Source organism: Oncorhynchus tshawytscha, unplaced genomic scaffold, assembly GCF_018296145.1.
Source record: "Oncorhynchus tshawytscha isolate Ot180627B unplaced genomic scaffold, Otsh_v2.0 Un_contig_3855_pilon_pilon, whole genome shotgun sequence".
Lineage (NCBI taxonomy): Eukaryota > Metazoa > Chordata > Actinopteri > Salmoniformes > Salmonidae > Oncorhynchus > Oncorhynchus tshawytscha.
In genome coordinates this window covers 52,501-71,432 of record NW_024608635.1, presented here as the reverse complement: position 1 = coordinate 71,432, position 18,932 = coordinate 52,501, and the positions used below count along the sequence as shown (strand labels likewise).

General features: G+C 49.9%; 1 protein-coding gene across 1 annotated transcript in view; it reads right to left on the bottom strand.

The window, feature by feature from the left end:
* Positions 1-102: 102 nt before the first annotated feature.
* The window catches only part of LOC121843686 (general transcription factor 3C polypeptide 1-like), a gene marked incomplete at its 3' end in the record, with an annotated part of 63,245 nt that continues 44,415 nt past the window's right edge, over positions 103-18,932 (bottom strand). Inside the window, 8 exon segments of the mRNA XM_042313454.1 lie at positions 103-242; positions 3,561-3,595; positions 3,598-3,880; positions 5,737-6,228; positions 7,625-7,953; positions 9,171-9,406; positions 12,372-12,520; positions 12,760-13,195. Coding sequence (XP_042169388.1) covers positions 103-242; positions 3,561-3,595; positions 3,598-3,880; positions 5,737-6,228; positions 7,625-7,953; positions 9,171-9,406; positions 12,372-12,520; positions 12,760-13,195 — 2,100 coding nt within the window.

The following is an 18,932-nucleotide window of genomic DNA, read 5'->3' as shown; positions in this document are numbered from 1 at the left end:
CATGGGGTAAAACCTGTCCTAGACGCAGACAGCAGTCGATGGTCGGCTCATAGAACACAGTGGTCGTCTCAGCCGGTCTTACCCCGTCTCCTCCAGCCTTACCCCGTCTCCTCCAGCCTCACCCCCGTCTCTCCCTCTCTCTCCTCCCCCACCATGAGGACGGCGGCTGGGCGGGAGAAGAGGGAGGGTTTGGGACGTCTGGTCACGTACTTCTTCTTGATACAGCCCAACTCAACGAGGGCCTGAGGGGAGGAGAGAGGAGGAGCAGAGGAGGGACGGGGAGAGGAGCAGGAGAGGGGGAGAGGAGCAGGAGAGGGGGAGAGAGGAGGAGGAGAGAGGAGCAGAGGAGGGACGGGGAGAGGAGGAGCAGGAGGGGGAGAGGCAGAGGAGGGAGAGGAGCAGGAGAGGAGGGAGGGGGAGAGGAGCAGGAGAGGAGGGAGGGGGAGAGGAGCAGGAGAGGAGGGAGGGGGAGAGGAGCAGGAGAGGAGGGAGGGGGAGAGGAGCAGGAGAGGAGGGAGAGGAGGGACAGGGAGAGGAGCAGGAGAGGAGGGACGGGGAGAGGAACAGGAGAGGAGGGACGGGGAGAGGAGCAGGAGAGGAAGGACGGGGAGAGGAGCAGGAGAGGAGGGACGGGGAGAGGAGCAGGAGAGGAGGGACGGGGAGAGGAGCAGGAGAGGAGGGGGGACGGGGAGAGGAGCAGGAGAGGAGGGGCGGGAGAGGAGCAGGAGAGGAGGGACGGGGAGAGGAGCAGGAGAGAGGGACGGGGAGAGGAGCAGGAGAGAGGAACAGGAGAGGAGGACGGGGAGAGGAGCAGGAGACGAGGGACGGGGGAGAGGAGCAGGAGAGGAGGGACAGGGAGAGGAGCAGGAGAGGAGGGACGGGGAGAGGAGCAGGAGAGGAGGGACGGGGAGAGTAGCAGGAGAGGAGGGACGGGAGAGTAGCAGGAGAGGAGGGACGGGAGAGGAGCAGGAGAGGAGGGACGGGGAGAGGAGCAGGAGAGGAGGGACGGGGAGAGGAGCAGGAGAGGAGGGACGGGAGAGGAGCAGGAGAGGAGGGACGGGGAGAGGAGCAGGGGAGGAGGGACGGGGAGAGGAACAGGAGAGGTGGGACGGGAGAGAGAAGGACCAGAGGAGGAGGGGAGGAACAGAAGGAGGGACAGGGAGAGGAGCAGGAGAGGAGGGACGGGAGAAAGAAGGACCAGAAGAGGAGGGGAGGAACAGGAGGGACAGGGAGAGATGAACATGAGTGAACCTGACCAGTACTGGTGATGTCAGCAGCTGTGAAGGAGCAGGAGAGGAGGAGGAGGGGAGAGATGAACGTGAGTGAACCTGACCAGTACTGGTGATGTCAGCAGCTGTGAAGGAGCAGGAGAGGAGGAGGAGGGGAGAGATGAACGTGAGTGAACCTGACCAGTACTGGTGATGTCAGCAGCTGTGAAGGAGCAGGAGAGGAGGAGGAGGGGAGATGAACGTGAGTGAACCTGACCAGTACTGGTGATGTCAGCAGCTGTGAAGGAGCAGGTGCTTACTTACCTTTCCTTGCTTATATAATTATCTTTGTCATTTTAAATGCAACAAATTGCCATTCAAACAATAACTATTTTCTAATGAACTCAACCTTGAAGTCAATGATCAGCTGATCTAGTCTACATCCCAGCTGATCTAGTCTACATCCCCGATGATCAGCTGATCTAGTCTACATCCCAGCTGATCTAGTCTACATCCCCGATGATCAGCTGATCTAGTCTACATCCCGATGATCTAGCCTACATCCCGATGATCAGCTGATCTAGTCTACATCCCAGCTGATCTAGTCTACATCCCCGATGATCAGCTGATCTAGCCTACATCCCGATGATCAGCTGATCTAGCCTACATCCCGATGATCAGCTGATCTAGCCTACATCCCGATGATCAGCTGATCTAGCCTACATCCCGATGATCAGCTGATCTAGCCTACATCCCGATGATCAGCTGATCTACACTACATCCCCGCTGATCATCTGATCTAGTCTACATCCCAGCGGATCTAGTCTACATCCCAGCAGATCTAGTCTACATCCCAGCAGATCTAGTCTACATCCCAGCAGATCTAGTCTACATCCCAGCAGATCTAGCCTACATCCCAGCAGATCTAGCCTACATCCCAGCAGATCTAGCCTACATCCCAGCAGATCTAGCCTACACCCCCCGATGATCAGCTGATCTAGCCTACACCCCGATGATCAGCTGATCTAGCCTACACCCCGATGATCAGCTGATCTAGCCTACACCCGATGATCAGCTGATCTAGCCTACACCCGATGATCAGCTGATCTAGCCTACACCCCGATGATCAGCTGATCTAGCCTACACCCGATGATCAGCTGATCTAGCCTACACCCCGATGATCAGCTGATCTAGCCTACACCCCGATGATCAGCTGATCTAGCCTGCACCCGATGATCAGCTGATCTAGCCTGCACCCCGATGATCAGCTGATCTAGCCTACACCCCGATGATCAGCTGATCTAGCCTACACCCGATGATCAGCTGATCTAGCCTACACCCCGATGATCAGCTGATCTAGCCTACACCCCCGATGATCAGCTGATCTAGCCTACACCCCGATGATCAGCTGATCTAGCCTACACCCCGATGATCAGCTGATCTAGCCTACACCCCGATGATCAGCTGATCTAGCCTACACCCCGATGATCAGCTGATCTAGCCTACACCCCGATGATCAGCTGATCTAGCCTACACCCCGATGATCAGCTGATCTAGCCTACACCCCGATGATCAGCTGATCTAGTCTACATCCCCGATGATCAGCTGATCTACACTACATCCCCGCTGATCAGCTTATCTAGTCTACATCCCCGCTGATCAGCTGATCTAGTCTACATCCCAGCGGATCAGCTGATCTAGTCTACATCCCAGCGGATCTAGTCTACATCCCAGCGGATCTAGTCTACATCCCAGCGGATCTAGTCTACATCCCAGCGGATCTAGTCTACATCCCAGCTGATCTAACCTACATCCCAGATGATCAGCTGATCTAGCCTACATCCCAGCTGATCTAGTCTACATCCCCGATGATCAGCTGATCTAGTCTACATCCCCGATGATCAGCTGATCTAGCCTACATCCCCGATGATCAGCTGATCTAGCCTACATCCCCGATGATCAGCTGATCTAGCCTACATCCCCGATGATCAGCTGATCTAGCCTGGTCTGGTTACATCCCCGATGATCAGCTGATCTAGCCTACATCCCCGATGATCAGCTGATCTAGCCTACATCCCGATGATCAGCTGATCTAGCCTACATCCCGATGATCAGCTGATCTAGTCTACATCCCCGATGATCAGCTGATCTAGTCCACATCACAAGAAAATGGCTATATTAAAATTGTTAAAAAGTGTGAATTTGGCTATAGAAGCAGTAGAAATGGAATGAGGTTTAATTTTGGGAATGCTGTTGAATGGAATGACGGTAAAATATTTATATATATATATTTAGCAGCTGCCCCACCAAAGGTCCAACTGTGCACGGCCCTGGTGTGGTTGTCGTTCCTACCTGCACGAGGTCCAGTACCACCACTGGCTGCAAGACCCTCTGTAGTGTTCCAGTAAGACGTGTTCTGGTAAACCGGGCCGGGTCATGATGTGGTAAAGGACAGCGTCCAGCATGCCTTTGCACACCGGCCTGTTCAGACTGCCGTCCACGATACGCCACGGACGACTGACGAACGACACGTCACACACGCCGCCGCTGTCGTCCTCTTCCTCGCGCAGTCCGCTAGCTTCACCATCCTCTTCCTCGGGCAGACCGCTAGCTTCACCATCCTCTTCCTCAGCTAGAGATGAAAATGGCTTCTCAGCTGTAGCCGTCGCCCTCTGAGGAAAATAAAAACACGATGAAACACACCGGTGAACAGATCGGGGGTCAGCTGTAGTCTGGGTAACGGGGTCAGCTGTAGTCTGGGTAACGGGGTCAGCTGTAGTCTGGGTAACGGGGTCAGCTGTAGTCTGGGTAACGGGGGTCAGCTGTAGTCTGGGTAACGGGGTCAGCTGTAGTCTGGGTAACGGGGGTCAGCTGTAGTCTGGGTAACGGGGTCAGCTGTAGTCTGGGTAACGGGGTCAGCTGTAGTCTGGGTAACGGGGTCAGCTGTAGTCTGGGTAACGGGGTCAGCTGTAGTCTGGGTAACGGGGTCAGCTGTAGTCTGGGTAACGGGGTCAGCTGTAGTCTGGGTAACGGGGTCAGCTGTAGTCTGGGTAACGGGGGTCAGCTGTAGTCTGGGTAACGGGGTCAGCTGTAGTCTGGGTAACGGGGTCAGCTGTAGTCTGGGTAACGGGGTCAGCTGTAGTCTGGTTAACGGGGTCAGCTGTAGTCTGGTTAACGGGGTCAGCTGTAGTCTGGGTAACGGGGTCAGCTGTAGTCTAGTTAACGGGGTCAGCTGTAGTCTGGTTAACGGGGGTCAGCTGTAGTCTGGTTAACGGGGTCAGCTGTAGTCTGGGTAACGGGGTCAGCTGTAGTCTGGTCTCAGCTGTAGTCTGGGTAACGGGGTCAGCTGTAGTCTGGGTAACGGGGTCAGCTGTAGTCTGGGTAACGGGGGTCAGCTGTAGTCTGGGTAACGGGGGTCAGCTGTAGTCTGGGTAACGGGGGTCAGCTGTAGTCTGGTTAACGGGGTCAGCTGTAGTCTGGGTAACGGGGTCAGCTGTAGTCTGGTTAACGGGGGCCAGCTGTAGTCTGGGTAACGGGGGTCAGCTGTAGTCTGGGTAACGGGGTCAGCTGTAGTCTGGGTAACGGGGTCAGCTGTAGTCTGGGTAACGGGGTCAGCTGTAGTCTGGGTAACGGGGTCAGCTGTAGTCTGGGTAACGGGGTCAGCTGTAGTCTGGGTAACGGGGTCAGCTGTAGTCTGGGTAACGGGGGTCAGCTGTAGTCTGGGTATCGGGGGTCAGCTGTAGTCTGGGTATCGGGGGTCAGCTGTAGTCTGGTTAACGGGGTCAGCTGTAGTCTGGGTAACGGGGGTCAGCTGTAGTCTGGGTATCGGGGTCAGCTGTAGTCTGGGTAACGGGGGTCAGCTGTAGTCTGGGTAACGGGGGGTCAGCTGTAGTCTGGGTAACGGGGTCAGCTGTAGTCTGGGTAACGGGGGTCAGCTGTAGTCTGGGTAACGGGGTCAGCTGTAGTCTGGGTAACGGGGTCAGCTGTAGTCTGGGTAACGGGGTCAGCTGTAGTCTGGTTAACGGGGTCAGCTGTAGTCTGGTTAACGGGGTCAGCTGTAGTCTGGTTAACGGGGTCAGCTTTAGTCTGGTTAACGGGGTCAGCTGTAGTCTGGTTAACGGGGTCAGCTGTAGTCTGGTTAACGGGGTCAGCTGTAGTCTGGTTAACGGGGTCAGCTGTAGTCTGGTTAACGGGGTCAGCTGTAGTCTGGTTAACGGGGTCAGCTGTAGTCTGGTTAACGGGGTCAGCTGTAGTCTGGTTAACGGGGTCAGCTGTAGTCTGGTTAACGGGGTCAGCTGTAGTCTGGTTAACGGGGTCAGCTGTAGTCTGGTTAACAGGGTCAGCGGTAGTCTGGTTAACGGGGTCAGCTGTAGTCTGGTTAACGGGGTCAGCTGTAGTCTGGTTAATGGGGGTCAGCTGTAGTCTGGTTAACGGGGTCAGCTGTAGTCTGGTTAACGGGGTCAGCTGTAGTCTGGTTAACGGGGTCAGCTGTAGTCTGGTTAACGGGGTCAGCTGTAGTCTGGTTAACGGGGTCAGCTGTAGTCTCACCTGTGCTCTGTTCTGTCTCAATGGTAGATGATGGTTCCTCTTGTACCCTCTCTTCTTCTTTCTCTTCCTCCTCCTCTCTCCTCTTCATCCATCTCTCCTCTGCAGTCTCGTTCCTGTCTTTCTCTTCAGGCTGCATCTTCTCCTCCTCCTCCGGTGTCTCCTCCCTCTTCTCAACCTCCTCCTCCTCCGGTGTCTCCTCCCTCTTCTCAACCTCCTCTTCCTCCATCAGCGTTTCTCTTCTGCCTCTCTTACTACGTGGTTCCTGCTCTCTGGGGGCCACCATTCTTCTCTTGCGGAGGAGGGGGTTGTGGTGCTTTCTGTCCCCAAAGGCAGAGGCTCCTCGCTGGGCTTGGTGTGGCCGGTCTCTCTGCTTCTCTGTGGAGGTCAGTAGCCAGGGCTCAGCGTGACTCAGTAACACCAGACGCACTGAGCTCCCTCCCACCTCCAACACCAGCTCTTCCTCCAGCAAGTCCTATAGCCAATCACAGAGGAGAAAATTGACACATCAACCAATCACAGAGCAGAGGTACCTGTATGTTCTGTTTCAGTGTGTCTCTACCTGTATGTTCTGTTTCAGTGTGTCTCTACCTGTATGTTCTGTTTCAGTGTGTCTCCACCTGTATGTTCTGTTTCAGTGTGTTTCAGTGTGTCTCCACCTGTATGTTCTGTTTCAGTGTGTTTCAGTGTGTCTCCACCTGTATGTTCTGTTTCAGTGTGTTTCAGTGTGTCTACCTGTATGTTCTGTTTCAGTGTGTTCTACTGTTTCAGTTCAGTGTGTCTCCACCTGTATGTTCTGTTTCAGTGTGTTTCAGTGTGTTTCAGTGTCTCTACCTGTATGTTCTGTTTCAGTGTGTTTCAGTGTCTCTACCTGTATGTTCTGTTTCAGTGTGTTTCAGTGTGTCTCCACCTGTATGTTCTGTTTCAGTGTGTTTCAGTGTGTCTCCACCTGTATGTTCTGTTTCAGTGTGTTTCAGTGTCTCTACCTGTATGTTCTGTTTCAGTGTGTTTCAGTGTGTCTCTACCTGTATGTTCTGTTTCAGTGTGTCTCTACCTGTATGTTCTGTTTCAGTGTGTTTCAGTGTGTCTCTACCTGTATGTTCTGTTTCAGTGTGTCTCAGTGTGTCTCCACCTGTATGTTCTGTTTCAGTGTGTTTCAGTGTGTCTCCACCTGTATGTTCTGTTTCAGTGTGTCTCTACCTGTATGTTCTGTTTCAGTGTGTTTCAGTGTGTCTCTACCTGTATGTTCTGTTTCAGTGTGTCTCTACCTGTATGTTCTGTTTCAGTGTGTTTCAGTGTGTCTCAGTGTGTCTCTACCTGTATGTTCTGTTTCAGTGTGTCTCCACCTGTATGTTCTGTTTCAGTGTGTTTCAGTGTGTCTCTACCTGTATGTTCTGTTTCAGTGTGTTTCAGTGTGTTTCAGTGTGTCTCTACCTGTATGTTCTGTTTCAGTGTGTTTCAGTGTGTTTCAGTGTGTCTCTACCTGTATGTTCTGTTTCAGTGTGTCTCCACCTGTATGTTCTGTTTCAGTGTGTTTCAGTGTGTCTCCACCTGTATGTTCTGTTTCAGTGTGTCTCTACCTGTATGTTCTGTTTCAGTGTGTTTCAGTGTGTCTACCTGTATGTTCTGTTTCAGTGTGTTTCAGTGTGTCTCTACCTGTATGTTCTGTTTCAGTGTGTTTCAGTGTGTTTCAGTGTGTCTCTACCTGTATGTTCTGTTTCAGTGTGTTTCAGTGTGTTTCCACCTGTATGTTCTGTTTCAGTGTGTTTCAGTGTGTCTCCACCTGTATGTTCTGTTTCAGTGTGTTTCAGTGTGTCTCTACCTGTATGTTCTGTTTCAGTGTGTTTCAGTGTGTTTCAGTGTGTCTCTACCTGTATGTACCGCTGCAGACCTCTGGTACGTCCGTCTCTCGGGTCGGCCAGGTGTGTGTGTGATGTCACCAGGTCCCGCCTGTCCAATCCGAAGGCTCCGTGTCTCTCCAGTGTTGCTCTGAGCTCTGCCACAGCACCAATGTCCTCTGGGCTATACCCTCTCTGAGTCACCAGACGCCCCTCACACACCTCTACGGAGGAGGAGGGGGAGAAGGGGAGGGGGGAGGACGAGGGAGAGGAGGAGGAGGAGGGATGGGCTCTGAGGGAATGGGAGAGTAAAGAGGGGAGGAGAGAGGGACCGTGTCTGGAGAAGTCTATGGGAGGAGAGTCTGAGAGGGGAAGAGAGAGATGAGGGCGAGGGGAGGGGAAGAGAGAGATGAGGGCGAGGGGAGGGGAAGAGAGAGATGAGGGCGAGGGGAGGGGAAGAGAGAGATGAGGGCGAGGGGAGGGGAAGAGAGAGATGAGGGCGAGGAAGGGGAAGAGAGAGATGAGGGCGAGGAAGGGGAAGAGAGAGATGAGGGCGAGGAGGGGGAAGAGAGAGATGAGGGCGAGGAGGGGAAGAGAGAGATGAGGGCGAGGGAGGGGAGGGGAAGAGAGAGATGAGGGCGAGGGAGGGGAGGGGAAGAGAGAGATGAGGGCGAGGGAGGAGGGGAAGAGAGAGATGAGGGCGAGGGGGGCGAGGGGAAGAGAGAGATGAGGGCGAGGAGGGGAAGGGAAGAGAGAGATGAGGGAAGAATGAGGGAGGGAAGAGAGAGATGAGGGCGAGGGAGGGAAGAGAGAGATGAGGGCGAGGAGGGGAAGAGAGAGATGAGGGCGAGGAGGGGAAGAGAGAGATGAGGGCGAGGGAGGGAAGAGAGAGATGAGGGCGAGGGAGGGAAGAGAGAGATGAGGGCGAGGGAGGGGAAGAGAGAGATGAGGGCGAGGGAGGGGAAGAGAGAGATGAGGGCGAGGAGGGGAAGAGATGAGGGCGAGGAGGGGAAGAGAGAGATGAGGGCGAGGAGGGGAAGAGAGAGATGAGGGCGAGGGAGGGGAAGAGAGAGATGAGGGCGAGGGGAGGGGAAGAGAGAGATGAGGGCGAGGGGAGGGGAGAGAGAGATGAGGGGGCGAGGGGAGGGGAGAGAGAGATGAGGGCGAGGGGAGGGAGAGAGAGATGAGGGCGAGGAGGGCGATGAGGGGAGGAAGAGAGGGAAGAGAGAGAGGGCGAGGGAGGGCAGAGAGAGATGAAGGCGAGGGAGGGGGAGAGAGAGATGAGGGAGAGAGGAGGGCGAGGGGAGGGAAGAGAGAGATGAGGGAGAGAGGAGGGCGAGGGGAGGGAAGAGAGAGATGAGGGAGAGAGGAAGGCGAGAGAGAGAGAATTCTTATGTGTTGTGTGTGTGTTTAGGTGTGGATAATAAACAGTGTGTGTACAGGTGTGTGTACCTACCCTGGGTAGTAAACAGTGTGTGTACAGGTGTGTGTAACTACCCTGGGTAGTAAACAGTGTGTGTACAGGTGTGTGTACCTACCCTGGGTCATAAACAGTGTGTGTACAGGTGTGTGTACCTACCCTGGGTAGTAAACAGTGTATGTACAGGTGTGTGACGTAGATGTAGTCTCATGGTGCACGATTCCACCACAATACTATCGTTGGTGTTGAGGTTTCGGAGGTTGACGATCCCGGGAACGCAGTATCCACGCATCATCAGGTACTTGGTGTGGGACGCCTTGTGAGCCCTCACCTCGATCCCCCTCCGTCCCTCGTTCTCCTCTTCATCATCATCATCCTCAGCCAGCACTGAGATACTGAGAGAAGAGACAAAGAGAGAGAGACAGACGGGCGCAGAGAGAGAGAAAAGACAGACGGGGGCAGAGAGAGAGAGACAGACAGACGGGGGCAGAGAGAGAGAGACAGACAGACGGGGGGCAGAGAGAGAGACACAGACAGAGAGACAGGGGCAGAGAGACAGACAGGGGCAGAGAGACAGACAGGGGCAGAGAGACAGACAGGGGCAGAGAGAGAGACACGGGCAGACAGGGGCAGAGAGACAGACAGGGGCAGAGAGACAGACAGGGGCAGAGAGACAGACAGGGGCAGAGAGACAGACAGGGGCAGAGAGACAGACAGGGGCAGAGAGACAGACAGGGGCAGAGAGACAGACAGGGGCAGAGAGACAGACAGGGGCAGAGAGACAGACAGGGGCAGAGACAGACAGGGGCAGAGAGACAGACAGGGCGTCAGTAAATATGAGAATATGGAACAATACAATATGGACCTCCCCTACTTATTTATTTGGACTGGGAAGATGAAACTTGGATGTGTCTCTGCACTCCTCCAGCACGGCGTCTCTACACTCCAGCACGGCGTCTCTACACTCCAGCACGGCGTCTCTACACTCCAGCACGGCGTCTCTACACTCCAGCACGGCGTCTCTACACTCCAGCACGGCGTCTCTACACTCCAGCACGGCGTCTCTACACTCCAGCACGGCGTCTCTATAGGGGGCACTCCAGCACGGCGTCTCTGGGGCACTCCAGCAAGGCGTCTCTGGGGCAAGGCGTCTCTACACTCCAGCAATACTATGGATCTGGGGCTATAGGGGACTGTATAATAATATGGATCTGGGGCTATAGGGGACTGTATAATAATATGGATCTGGGGCTATAGGGGACTGTATAATAATATGGATCTGGGGCTATAGGGGACTGTATTATAATATGGATCTGGGGCTATAGGGGACTGTATAATAATATGGATCTGGGGCTATAGGGGACTGTATTATAATATGGATCTGGGGCTATAGGGGACTGTATAATAATATGGATCTGGGGCTATAGGGGACTGTATAATAATATGGATCTGGGGCTATAGGGGACTGTATTATAATATGGATCTGGGGCTATAGGGGACTGTATAATAATATGGATCTGGGGCTATAGGGGACTGTATAATAATATGGATCTGGGGCTATAGGGGGATCTGGGGCTATAGGGGACTGTATTATAATATGGATCTGGGGCTATAGGGGACTGTATAATAATATGGATCTGGGACTATAGGGGACTGGATAATAATATGGATCTGGGGCTATAGGGGACTGTATTATAATATGGATCTGGGATAATAATATGGATCTGGGGCTATAGGGGACTGTATAATAATATGGATCTGGGGCTATAGGGGACTGTATAATAATATGGATCTGGGGCTATAGGGGGCTGTATAATAATATGGACTGGATAATAATATGGATCTGGGGCTATAGGGGACTGTATAATAATATGGATCTGGGGCTATAGGGGACTGGATAATAATATGGATCTGGGGCTATAGGGGACTGTATAATAATATGGATCTGGGGCTATAGGGGACTGTATAATAATATGGATCTGGGGCTATAGGGGACTGTATAATAATATGGATCTGGGGCTATAGGGGACTGTATTATAATATGGATCTGGGGCTATAGGGGGCTATAGGGGACTGTATTATAATATGGATCTGGGGCTATAGGGACTATTATAATATGGGGATAATAATATGGATCTGGGGCTATAGGGGACTGTATAATAATATGGATCTGGGGCTATAGGGGACTGTATAATAATATGGATCTGGGGCTATAGGGGACTGTATTATAATATGGATCTGGGGCTATAGGGGGCTATAGGGGACTGTATTATAATATGGATCTGGGGCTATAGGGGACTGTATAATATTATGGATCTGGGGCTATAGGGGACTGTATAATAATATGGATCTGGGGCTATAGGGGACTGTATAATAATATGGATCTGGGGCTATAGGGGACTGTATAATAATATGGATCTGGGGCTATAGGGGACTGTATAATAATGGATGGATCTGGGGCTATAGGGGACTGTATTATAATATGGATCTGGGGCTATAGGGGGCTATAGGGGACTGTATAATAATATGGATCTGGGGCTATAGGGGACTGTATTATAATATGGATCTGGGGCTATAGGGGGCTATAGGGGACTGTATTATAATATGGATCTGGGGCTATAGGGGACTGTATTATAATATGGATCTGGGGCTATAGGGGGCTATAGGGGACTGTATAATAATATGGATCTGGGGCTATAGGGGACTGTATTATAATATGGATCTGGGGCTATAGGGGGCTATAGGGGACTGTATTATAATATGGATCTGGGGCTATAGGGGACTGTATAATATGGATATGGATCTGGGGCTATAGGGGACTGTATAATATTATGGATCTGGGGCTATAGGGGACTGTATAATATTATGGATCTGGGGCTACATGAGAAAAATGAATTTGGAGAAACAACTTTTCATTTTAGACAGAGAGAAAGAAGGAGTGCCAGAGAAAGGGTTGGGTGTGCGCGTGTAGCTCTGTGTTTTGGTGTGTGTGTGTTTAGGTGTGTGTGTGTGTATAGGTGTGGGTAGGTAGGTGTGTGTGTGTGTACCTCTTAACCACCTCATTGTCCACCATGGTGCTGTCCAACACCACTATGTGTTCAGGTATGGAGACGAGAGGGGAGGTGTGTGTAGGTGTGTGTGGGTGTGTGTGTATATAGGTGTGTGTGTACCTCTAAACCACCTCATTGTCCACCATGGTGCCTGTCCAACAACACTATGTGTTCAGGTATGGAGACGAGAGGGGAGGTGTGTGTGTGTAGGTATGTGTGGGTGTGTGTGTATAGGTGTGTGTGTGTAGGTGTGTGTGTATAGGCGTGGGTGTGTGTATATAGGTGTGTGTGGGTGTAGGTGTGTGTGTACCTCTTAACCACCTCATTGTCCACCATGGTGCTGTCCAACACCACTATGTGTTCAGGTATGGAGACGTGGACTGACAGCAGACCCAGAGTCATCAGACTGAGACAGGCCAGTGTGGCGCCCCCCGGGGACTCCAGGGAGAACTGCAACATCTGGAGAACGCGTGATTCAATTAACGGAACATTTATGACCTACGTTATCTTATACAGGTGATCTCATGAAACCCAATTAAACAGTGTGTGAACTGAACAGAGGAATCAGCATCAGAGCTAGAACAAAGTACATATGAAGACTGTTGCTGCTATGTTTAGGAAGTGGCACTGGCATTTCAGCTTTGTAGAGGAAACATTTCACTCTCAAATACTACAAACCACAAGGGAACTAAACACACCTCCGTGAGATCTAGAGGGAGAGAGGGGTCAAGGCCCAACTCCGGCTCCTCCGTGTGGGTGAGAGGACAGGAGGCAGGGTCCCCGGAGGTAGACTCAACTCCATGGACGGTAAAAGACGAGACCTGTTCTTCCGCTTGGTTGTGGGCCGCGTTGTCCTCGTTCTCCTCCAAGTGCTCGTTCTCTGTGTTCTTCCCTCTGTCTTCTGTCTCCATATCTTCATCTTTTTCTCTCTCCACCGCCCCTCTCTCCATGCCCACCTCCCCTCTCTCCATGCCCACCTCCCCTCTCTCCATGCTCTCCCTCTTCTCCTTCTCCTTTCCTTCGTGTATGAAGACCGTGGAAGGGTGGTTGTCTCCAGTCCCGTTCTCACTCAAGGCCTGCATGAAGTCAAACACCTCTGTACACAGACCCGTGGGCAGACGCCATGTAAAACACCTACAGGAGAGAGGAGAGTGGGAGGTGGTGAGGGAGAGAGGAGAGTGGGAGGTTGGCGAGGGAGAGAGGAGAGTGGGGGGAGGCGAGGGAGAGAGGAGAGTGGGGGAGGCGAGGGAGAGAGGAGAGTGGGGGAGGCGGGAGAGAGGAGAGTGGGGAGGCGAGAGAGAGAGGAGAGTGGGGGAGGCGAGGGAGAGGGAGAGTGGGGGAGGGGGAGGAGAGTGGGGGAGGGAGAGAGGAGAGTGGGGGAGGCGAGGAGAGAGAGGGGGGAGGCGAGGGAGGGAGAGTGGGGGGGGAGGTGGCGAGGGAGAGAGGAGAGTGGGGGGTAGAGTGGGAGGGAGAGAGGAGAGTGGGGGGAGAGTGGGAGGTGGCGAGGAGAGAGGAGAGTGGGGGGAGAGTGGAAGGTGGCGAGGGAGAGAGGAGAGTGGGGGGAGAGTGGGAGGTGGCGAGGGAGAGAGGAGGGTGGGGGTGAGAGTGGGAGGTGGCGAGGGAGAGAGGAGAGTGGGGGGTAGAGTGGGAGGGAGAGAGGAGAGTGTAGGGGGAGAGTGGGAGGTGGCGAGGGAGAGAGGAGAGGGGAGGTGGCGAGGGAGAGAGGAGAGTGGGAGGTTGGCGAGGGAGAGAGGAGAGTGGGGGAGGCGAGGGAGAGAGGAGAGTGGGGGAGGCGAGGGAGAGAGGAGAGTGGGGGAGGCGAGGGATTGAGGAGAGTGGGGGAGGCGATGGAGAGAGGAGAGTGGGGGAGGCGAGGGATTGAGGAGAGTGGGGGAGGCGAGGGATTGAGGAGAGTGGGGGGGAGAGTGGGAGGTGGCGAGGGAGAGGAGAGTGGGGGAGAGTGGGAGGTGGCGAGGAGAGAGGAGAGTGGGGGGAGAGGTGGCGAGGTGGCGAGGGGGGTGAGAGAGGTGGCGAGGGAGAGAGGAGAGTGGGGGTGAGAGGGGAGGTGGCGAGGGAGAGAGGAGAGAGAGTAGTGGGGGGAGAGTGGGAGGTGGCGAGGGAGAGAGGAGAGTGGGGGGAGAGTGGGAGGTGGCGAGGGAGAGAGGAGATTGGGGGAGAGTGGGAGGTGGCGAGGGAGAGAGGAGAGTGGGGGTGAGAGTGGGAGGTGGCGAGGGAGAGGAGAGTGGGGGTGAGAGTGGGAGGTGGCGAGGGAGAGAGGAGAATGGGGGAGTGGGAGGTGGTGAGGGAGAGACGAGAGTGGGGGGAGTGGGAGGTGGCAAGGGAGAGAGGAGTAGTAGTGTTACTACCCTGTAGTAGTGTTACTAACCTGTAGTAGTGTTACTAACCTGTAGTAGTGTTACTAACCTGTAGTAGTGTTATTACCCTGTAGTAGTGTTATTACCCAGTAGTAGTGTTACTAACCTGTAGTAGCGTTATTACCCAGTAGTAGTGTTACTAACCTGTAGTAGTGTTATTACCCTGTAGTAGTGTTACTAACCTGTAGTAGTGTTACTAACCTGTAGTAGCGTTATTACCCAGTAGTAGTGTTACTAACCTGTAGTAGTGTTATTACCCAGTAGTAGTGTTATTACCCTGTAGTAGTGTTACTTACCTGTAGTAGTGTTACTAACCTGTAGTAGTGTTAACTAACCTGTAGTATTGTTACTAACCTGTAGTAGTGTTATCACCCAGTAGTAGTGTTACTAACCTGTAGTAGCTAGTTGTGTTATTACCCTGTAGTAGTGTTACCAACCTGTAGTAGTGTTACTAACCTGTAGTAGTGTTATTACCCAGTAGTAGTGTTACTAACCTGTAGTAGTGTCATTACCCTGTAGTAGTGTTATTACCCTGTAGTAGTGTTACTAACCTGTAGTAGCTAGTAGTGTTATTACCCTGTAGTAGCTAGTAGTGTTATTACCCTGTAGTAGTGTTACTAACCTGTAGTAGCTAGTAGTGTTACTACCCTGTAGTAGTGTTACTACCCTGTAGTAGTGTTACTAACCTGTAGTAGTGTTAGAAACCTGTAGTAGTGTTACTAAACTGTAGTAGCTAGTAGTGTTATTACCCAGTAGTAGTGTTACTAACCTGTAGTAGCGTTATTACCCAGTAGTAGTGTTACTAACCTGTAGTAACTAGTAGTGTTATTACCCAGTAGTAGTGTTACTAACCTGTAGTAACTAGTAGTGTTATTACCCAGTAGTAGTGTTACTAACCTGTAGTAACTAGTAGTGTTATTACCCAGTAGCAGTGTTACTAACCTGTAGTAACTAGTAGTGTTATTACCCAGTAGTAGTGTTACTAACCTGTAGTAGTGTTATTACCCTGTAGTAGTGTTATTACCCAGTAGTAGTGTTACTAACCTGTAGTAGTGTTATTACCCTGTAGTAGTGTTATTACCCTGTAGTAGTGTTACTACCCTGTAGTAGTTAGTAGTGTTACTACCCTGTAGTAGTTAGTAGTGTTATTACCCTGTAGTAGCTAGTAGTGTTATTACCCTGTAGTAGCTAGTAGTGTTATTACCCTGTAGTAGTGTTACTAACCTGTAGTAACTAGTAGTGTTATTACCCTGTAGTAGTGTTACTAACCTGTAGTAGCTAGTAGTGTTACTACCCTGTAGTAGTGTTACTACCCTGTAGTAGTGTTACTACCCTGTAGTAGTGTTACTAACCTGTAGTAGTGTTACTAACCTGTAGTAGTGTTACTAACCTGTAGTAGCTAGTAGTGTTATTACCCAGTAGTAGTGTTACTAACCTGTAGTAACTAGTAGTGTTATTACCCAGTAGTAGTGTTACTAACCTGTAGTAACTAGTAGTGTTATTACCCAGTAGTAGTGTTACTAACCTGTAGTAGTGTTATTACCCTGTAGTAGTGTTATTACCCAGTAGTAGTGTTACTAACCTGTAGTAGTTTTATTACCCAGTAGTAGTGTTACTAACCTGTAGTAGTGTTATTACCCTGTAGTAGTGTTACTAACCTGTAGTAGTGTTACTAACCTGTAGTAGCGTTATTACCCAGTAGTAGTGTTACTAACCTGTAGTAACTAGTAGTGTTATTACCCAGTAGTAGTGTTACTAACCTGTAGTAACTAGTAGTGTTATTACCCAGTAGTAGTGTTACTAACCTGTAGTAACTAGTAGTGTTATTACCCAGTAGTAGCATTACTAACCTGTAGTAGTGTTACTACCCTGTAGTAGTGTTACTAACCTGTAGTAGTGTTACTAACCTGTAGTAGTGTTACTAACCTGTAGTAGTGTTACTAACCTGTAGTAGTGTTACTAACCTGTAGTAGTGCTACTACCCTGTAGTAGTGCTACTACCCTGTAGTAGTGTTACTAACCTGTAGTAACTAGTAGTGTTATTACCCAGTAGTAGTGTTACTAACCTGTAGTAGCTAGTAGTGTTATTACCCTGTAGTAGTGTTATTACCCTATAGTAGTGTTACTAACCTGTAGTAACTAGTAGTGTTATTACCCTGTAGTAGTGTTACTAACCTGTAGTAGCTAGTAGTGTTATTACCCTGTAGTAGTGTTATTACCCTATAGTAGTGTTATTATCCTGTAGTAGCATTACTAACCTGTAGTAGCAGGTAGTGTTATTACCCAGTAGTAGTGTTACTTACCTGTAGTAGTGTTACTAACCTGTAGTAGTGTTACTAACCTGTAGTATTGTTACTAACCTGTAGTAGTGTTATCACCCAGTAGTAGTGTTACTAACCTGTAGTAGCTAGTTGTGTTATTACCCTGTAGTAGTGTTACCAACCTGTAGTAGTGTTACTAACCTGTAGTAGTGTTATTACCCAGTAGTAGTGTTACTAACCTGTAGTAGTGTCATTACCCTGTAGTAGTGTTATTACCCTGTAGTAGTGTTACTAACCTGTAGTAGCTAGTAGTGTTATTACCCTGTAGTAGCTAGTAGTGTTATTACCCTGTAGTAGTGTTACTAACCTGTAGTAGCTAGTAGTGTTACTACCCTGTAGTAGTGTTACTACCCTGTAGTAGTGTTACTAACCTGTAGTAGTGTTACTAACCTGTAGTAGTGTTACTAACCTGTAGTAGTGTTACTAAACTGTAGTAGCTAGTAGTGTTATTACCCAGTAGTAGTGTTACTAACCTGTAGTAGCTAGTTATTACCCAGTAGTAGTGTTACTAACCTGTAGTAACTAGTAGTGTTATTACCCAGTAGTAGTGTTACTAACCTGTAGTAACTAGTAGTGTTATTACCCAGTAGTAGTGTTACTAACCTGTAGTAACTAGTAGTGTTATTACTAACCTGTAGTAGTGTTACTAACCTGTAGTAACTAGTAGTGTTATTACCTGTAGTAGTGTTACTAACCTGTAGTAGTGTTATTACCCTGTAGTAGTGTTACTACCCTGTAGTAGTAGTGTTACTAACCTGTAGTAGTGTTATTAACCTGTAGTAGTGTTATTACCCTGTAGTAGTGTTACTACCCTGTAGTAGTGTTAGTAGTTACTAACCTGTAGTAGTTAGTAGTGTTATGTAGTAGTGTAGTACCCTGTAGTAGCTAGTAGTGTTAGTAGTGTTATTACCCTGTAGTAGCTAGTAGTGTTATTACCCTGTAGTAGTGTTACTAACCTAGTAGTATTACCCTAGTAGTGTTACTAACCTGTAGTAGTGTTACTTAACCTGTAGTAGTGTTACTAGTAGTAGTTTACTAACCTGTAGTAGTGTTACTAACCTGTAGTAGTGTTACTAACCTGTAGTAGTGTTATTAACCTGTAGTAGTGTTACTAACCTGTAGTAGCTAGTAGTGTTATTACCCAGTAGTAGTGTTACTAACCTGTAGTAGTGTTATTACCCAGTAGTAGTGTTACTAACCTGTAGTAACTAGTAGTGTTATTACCCAGTAGTAGTGTTACTAACCTGTAGTAACTAGTAGTGTTATTACCCAGTAGTAGTGTTACTAACCTGTAGTAGTGTTATTACCCTGTAGTAGTGTTATTACCCTGTAGTAGTGTTACTAACCTGTAGTAGTGTTATTAACCTGTAGTAGTGTTACTAACCTGTAGTAGTGTTACTACCCTGTAGTAGTGTTATTACCCTGTAGTAGTGTTACTAACCTGTAGTAGTGTTACTACCTGTAGTAGTGTTACTAACCTGTAGTAGTGTTACTAACCTGTAGTACCTAGTAGTGTTATTACCCAGTAGTAGTGTTACTAACCTGTAGTAGTGTTACTAACCTGTAGTGTTATTACCCTGTAGTAGTGTTATTACCCTGTAGTACCTGTTAGTATTACCCAGTAGTAGTGTTACTAACCTGTAGTAGTGTTATTACCCAGTAGTAGTGTTACTAACCTGTAGTAGTGTTATTACCCTGTAGTAGTGTTATTACCCTGTAGTAGTGTTACTAACCTGTAGTAGTGTTACTAACCTGTAGTAACTACCCTGTAGTAGTGTTATTACCCTGTAGTAACTAGTAGTGTTATTACCCTGTAGTAGTGTTACTAACCTGTAGTAGCTAGTAGTGTTATTACCCTGTAGTAGTAGTTATTACCCTGTAGTAGTGTTACTAACCTGTAGTAGCTAGTAGTGTTATTACCCAGTAGTAGTGTTACTAACCTGTAGTAGTAGTGTTATTACCCTGTAGTAGTGTTACTAACCTGTAGTAACTAGTAGTGTTACTAACCTGTAGTAGTGTTATTAACCTGTAGTAGTGTTATTACCCTGTAGTAGTGTTACTAACCTGTAGTAACTAGTAGTGTTACTAACCTGTAGTAGTGTTACTACCCTGTAGTAGTGTTACTAACCTGTAGTAGTGTTACTAACCTGTAGTAGTGTTACTAACCTGTAGTAG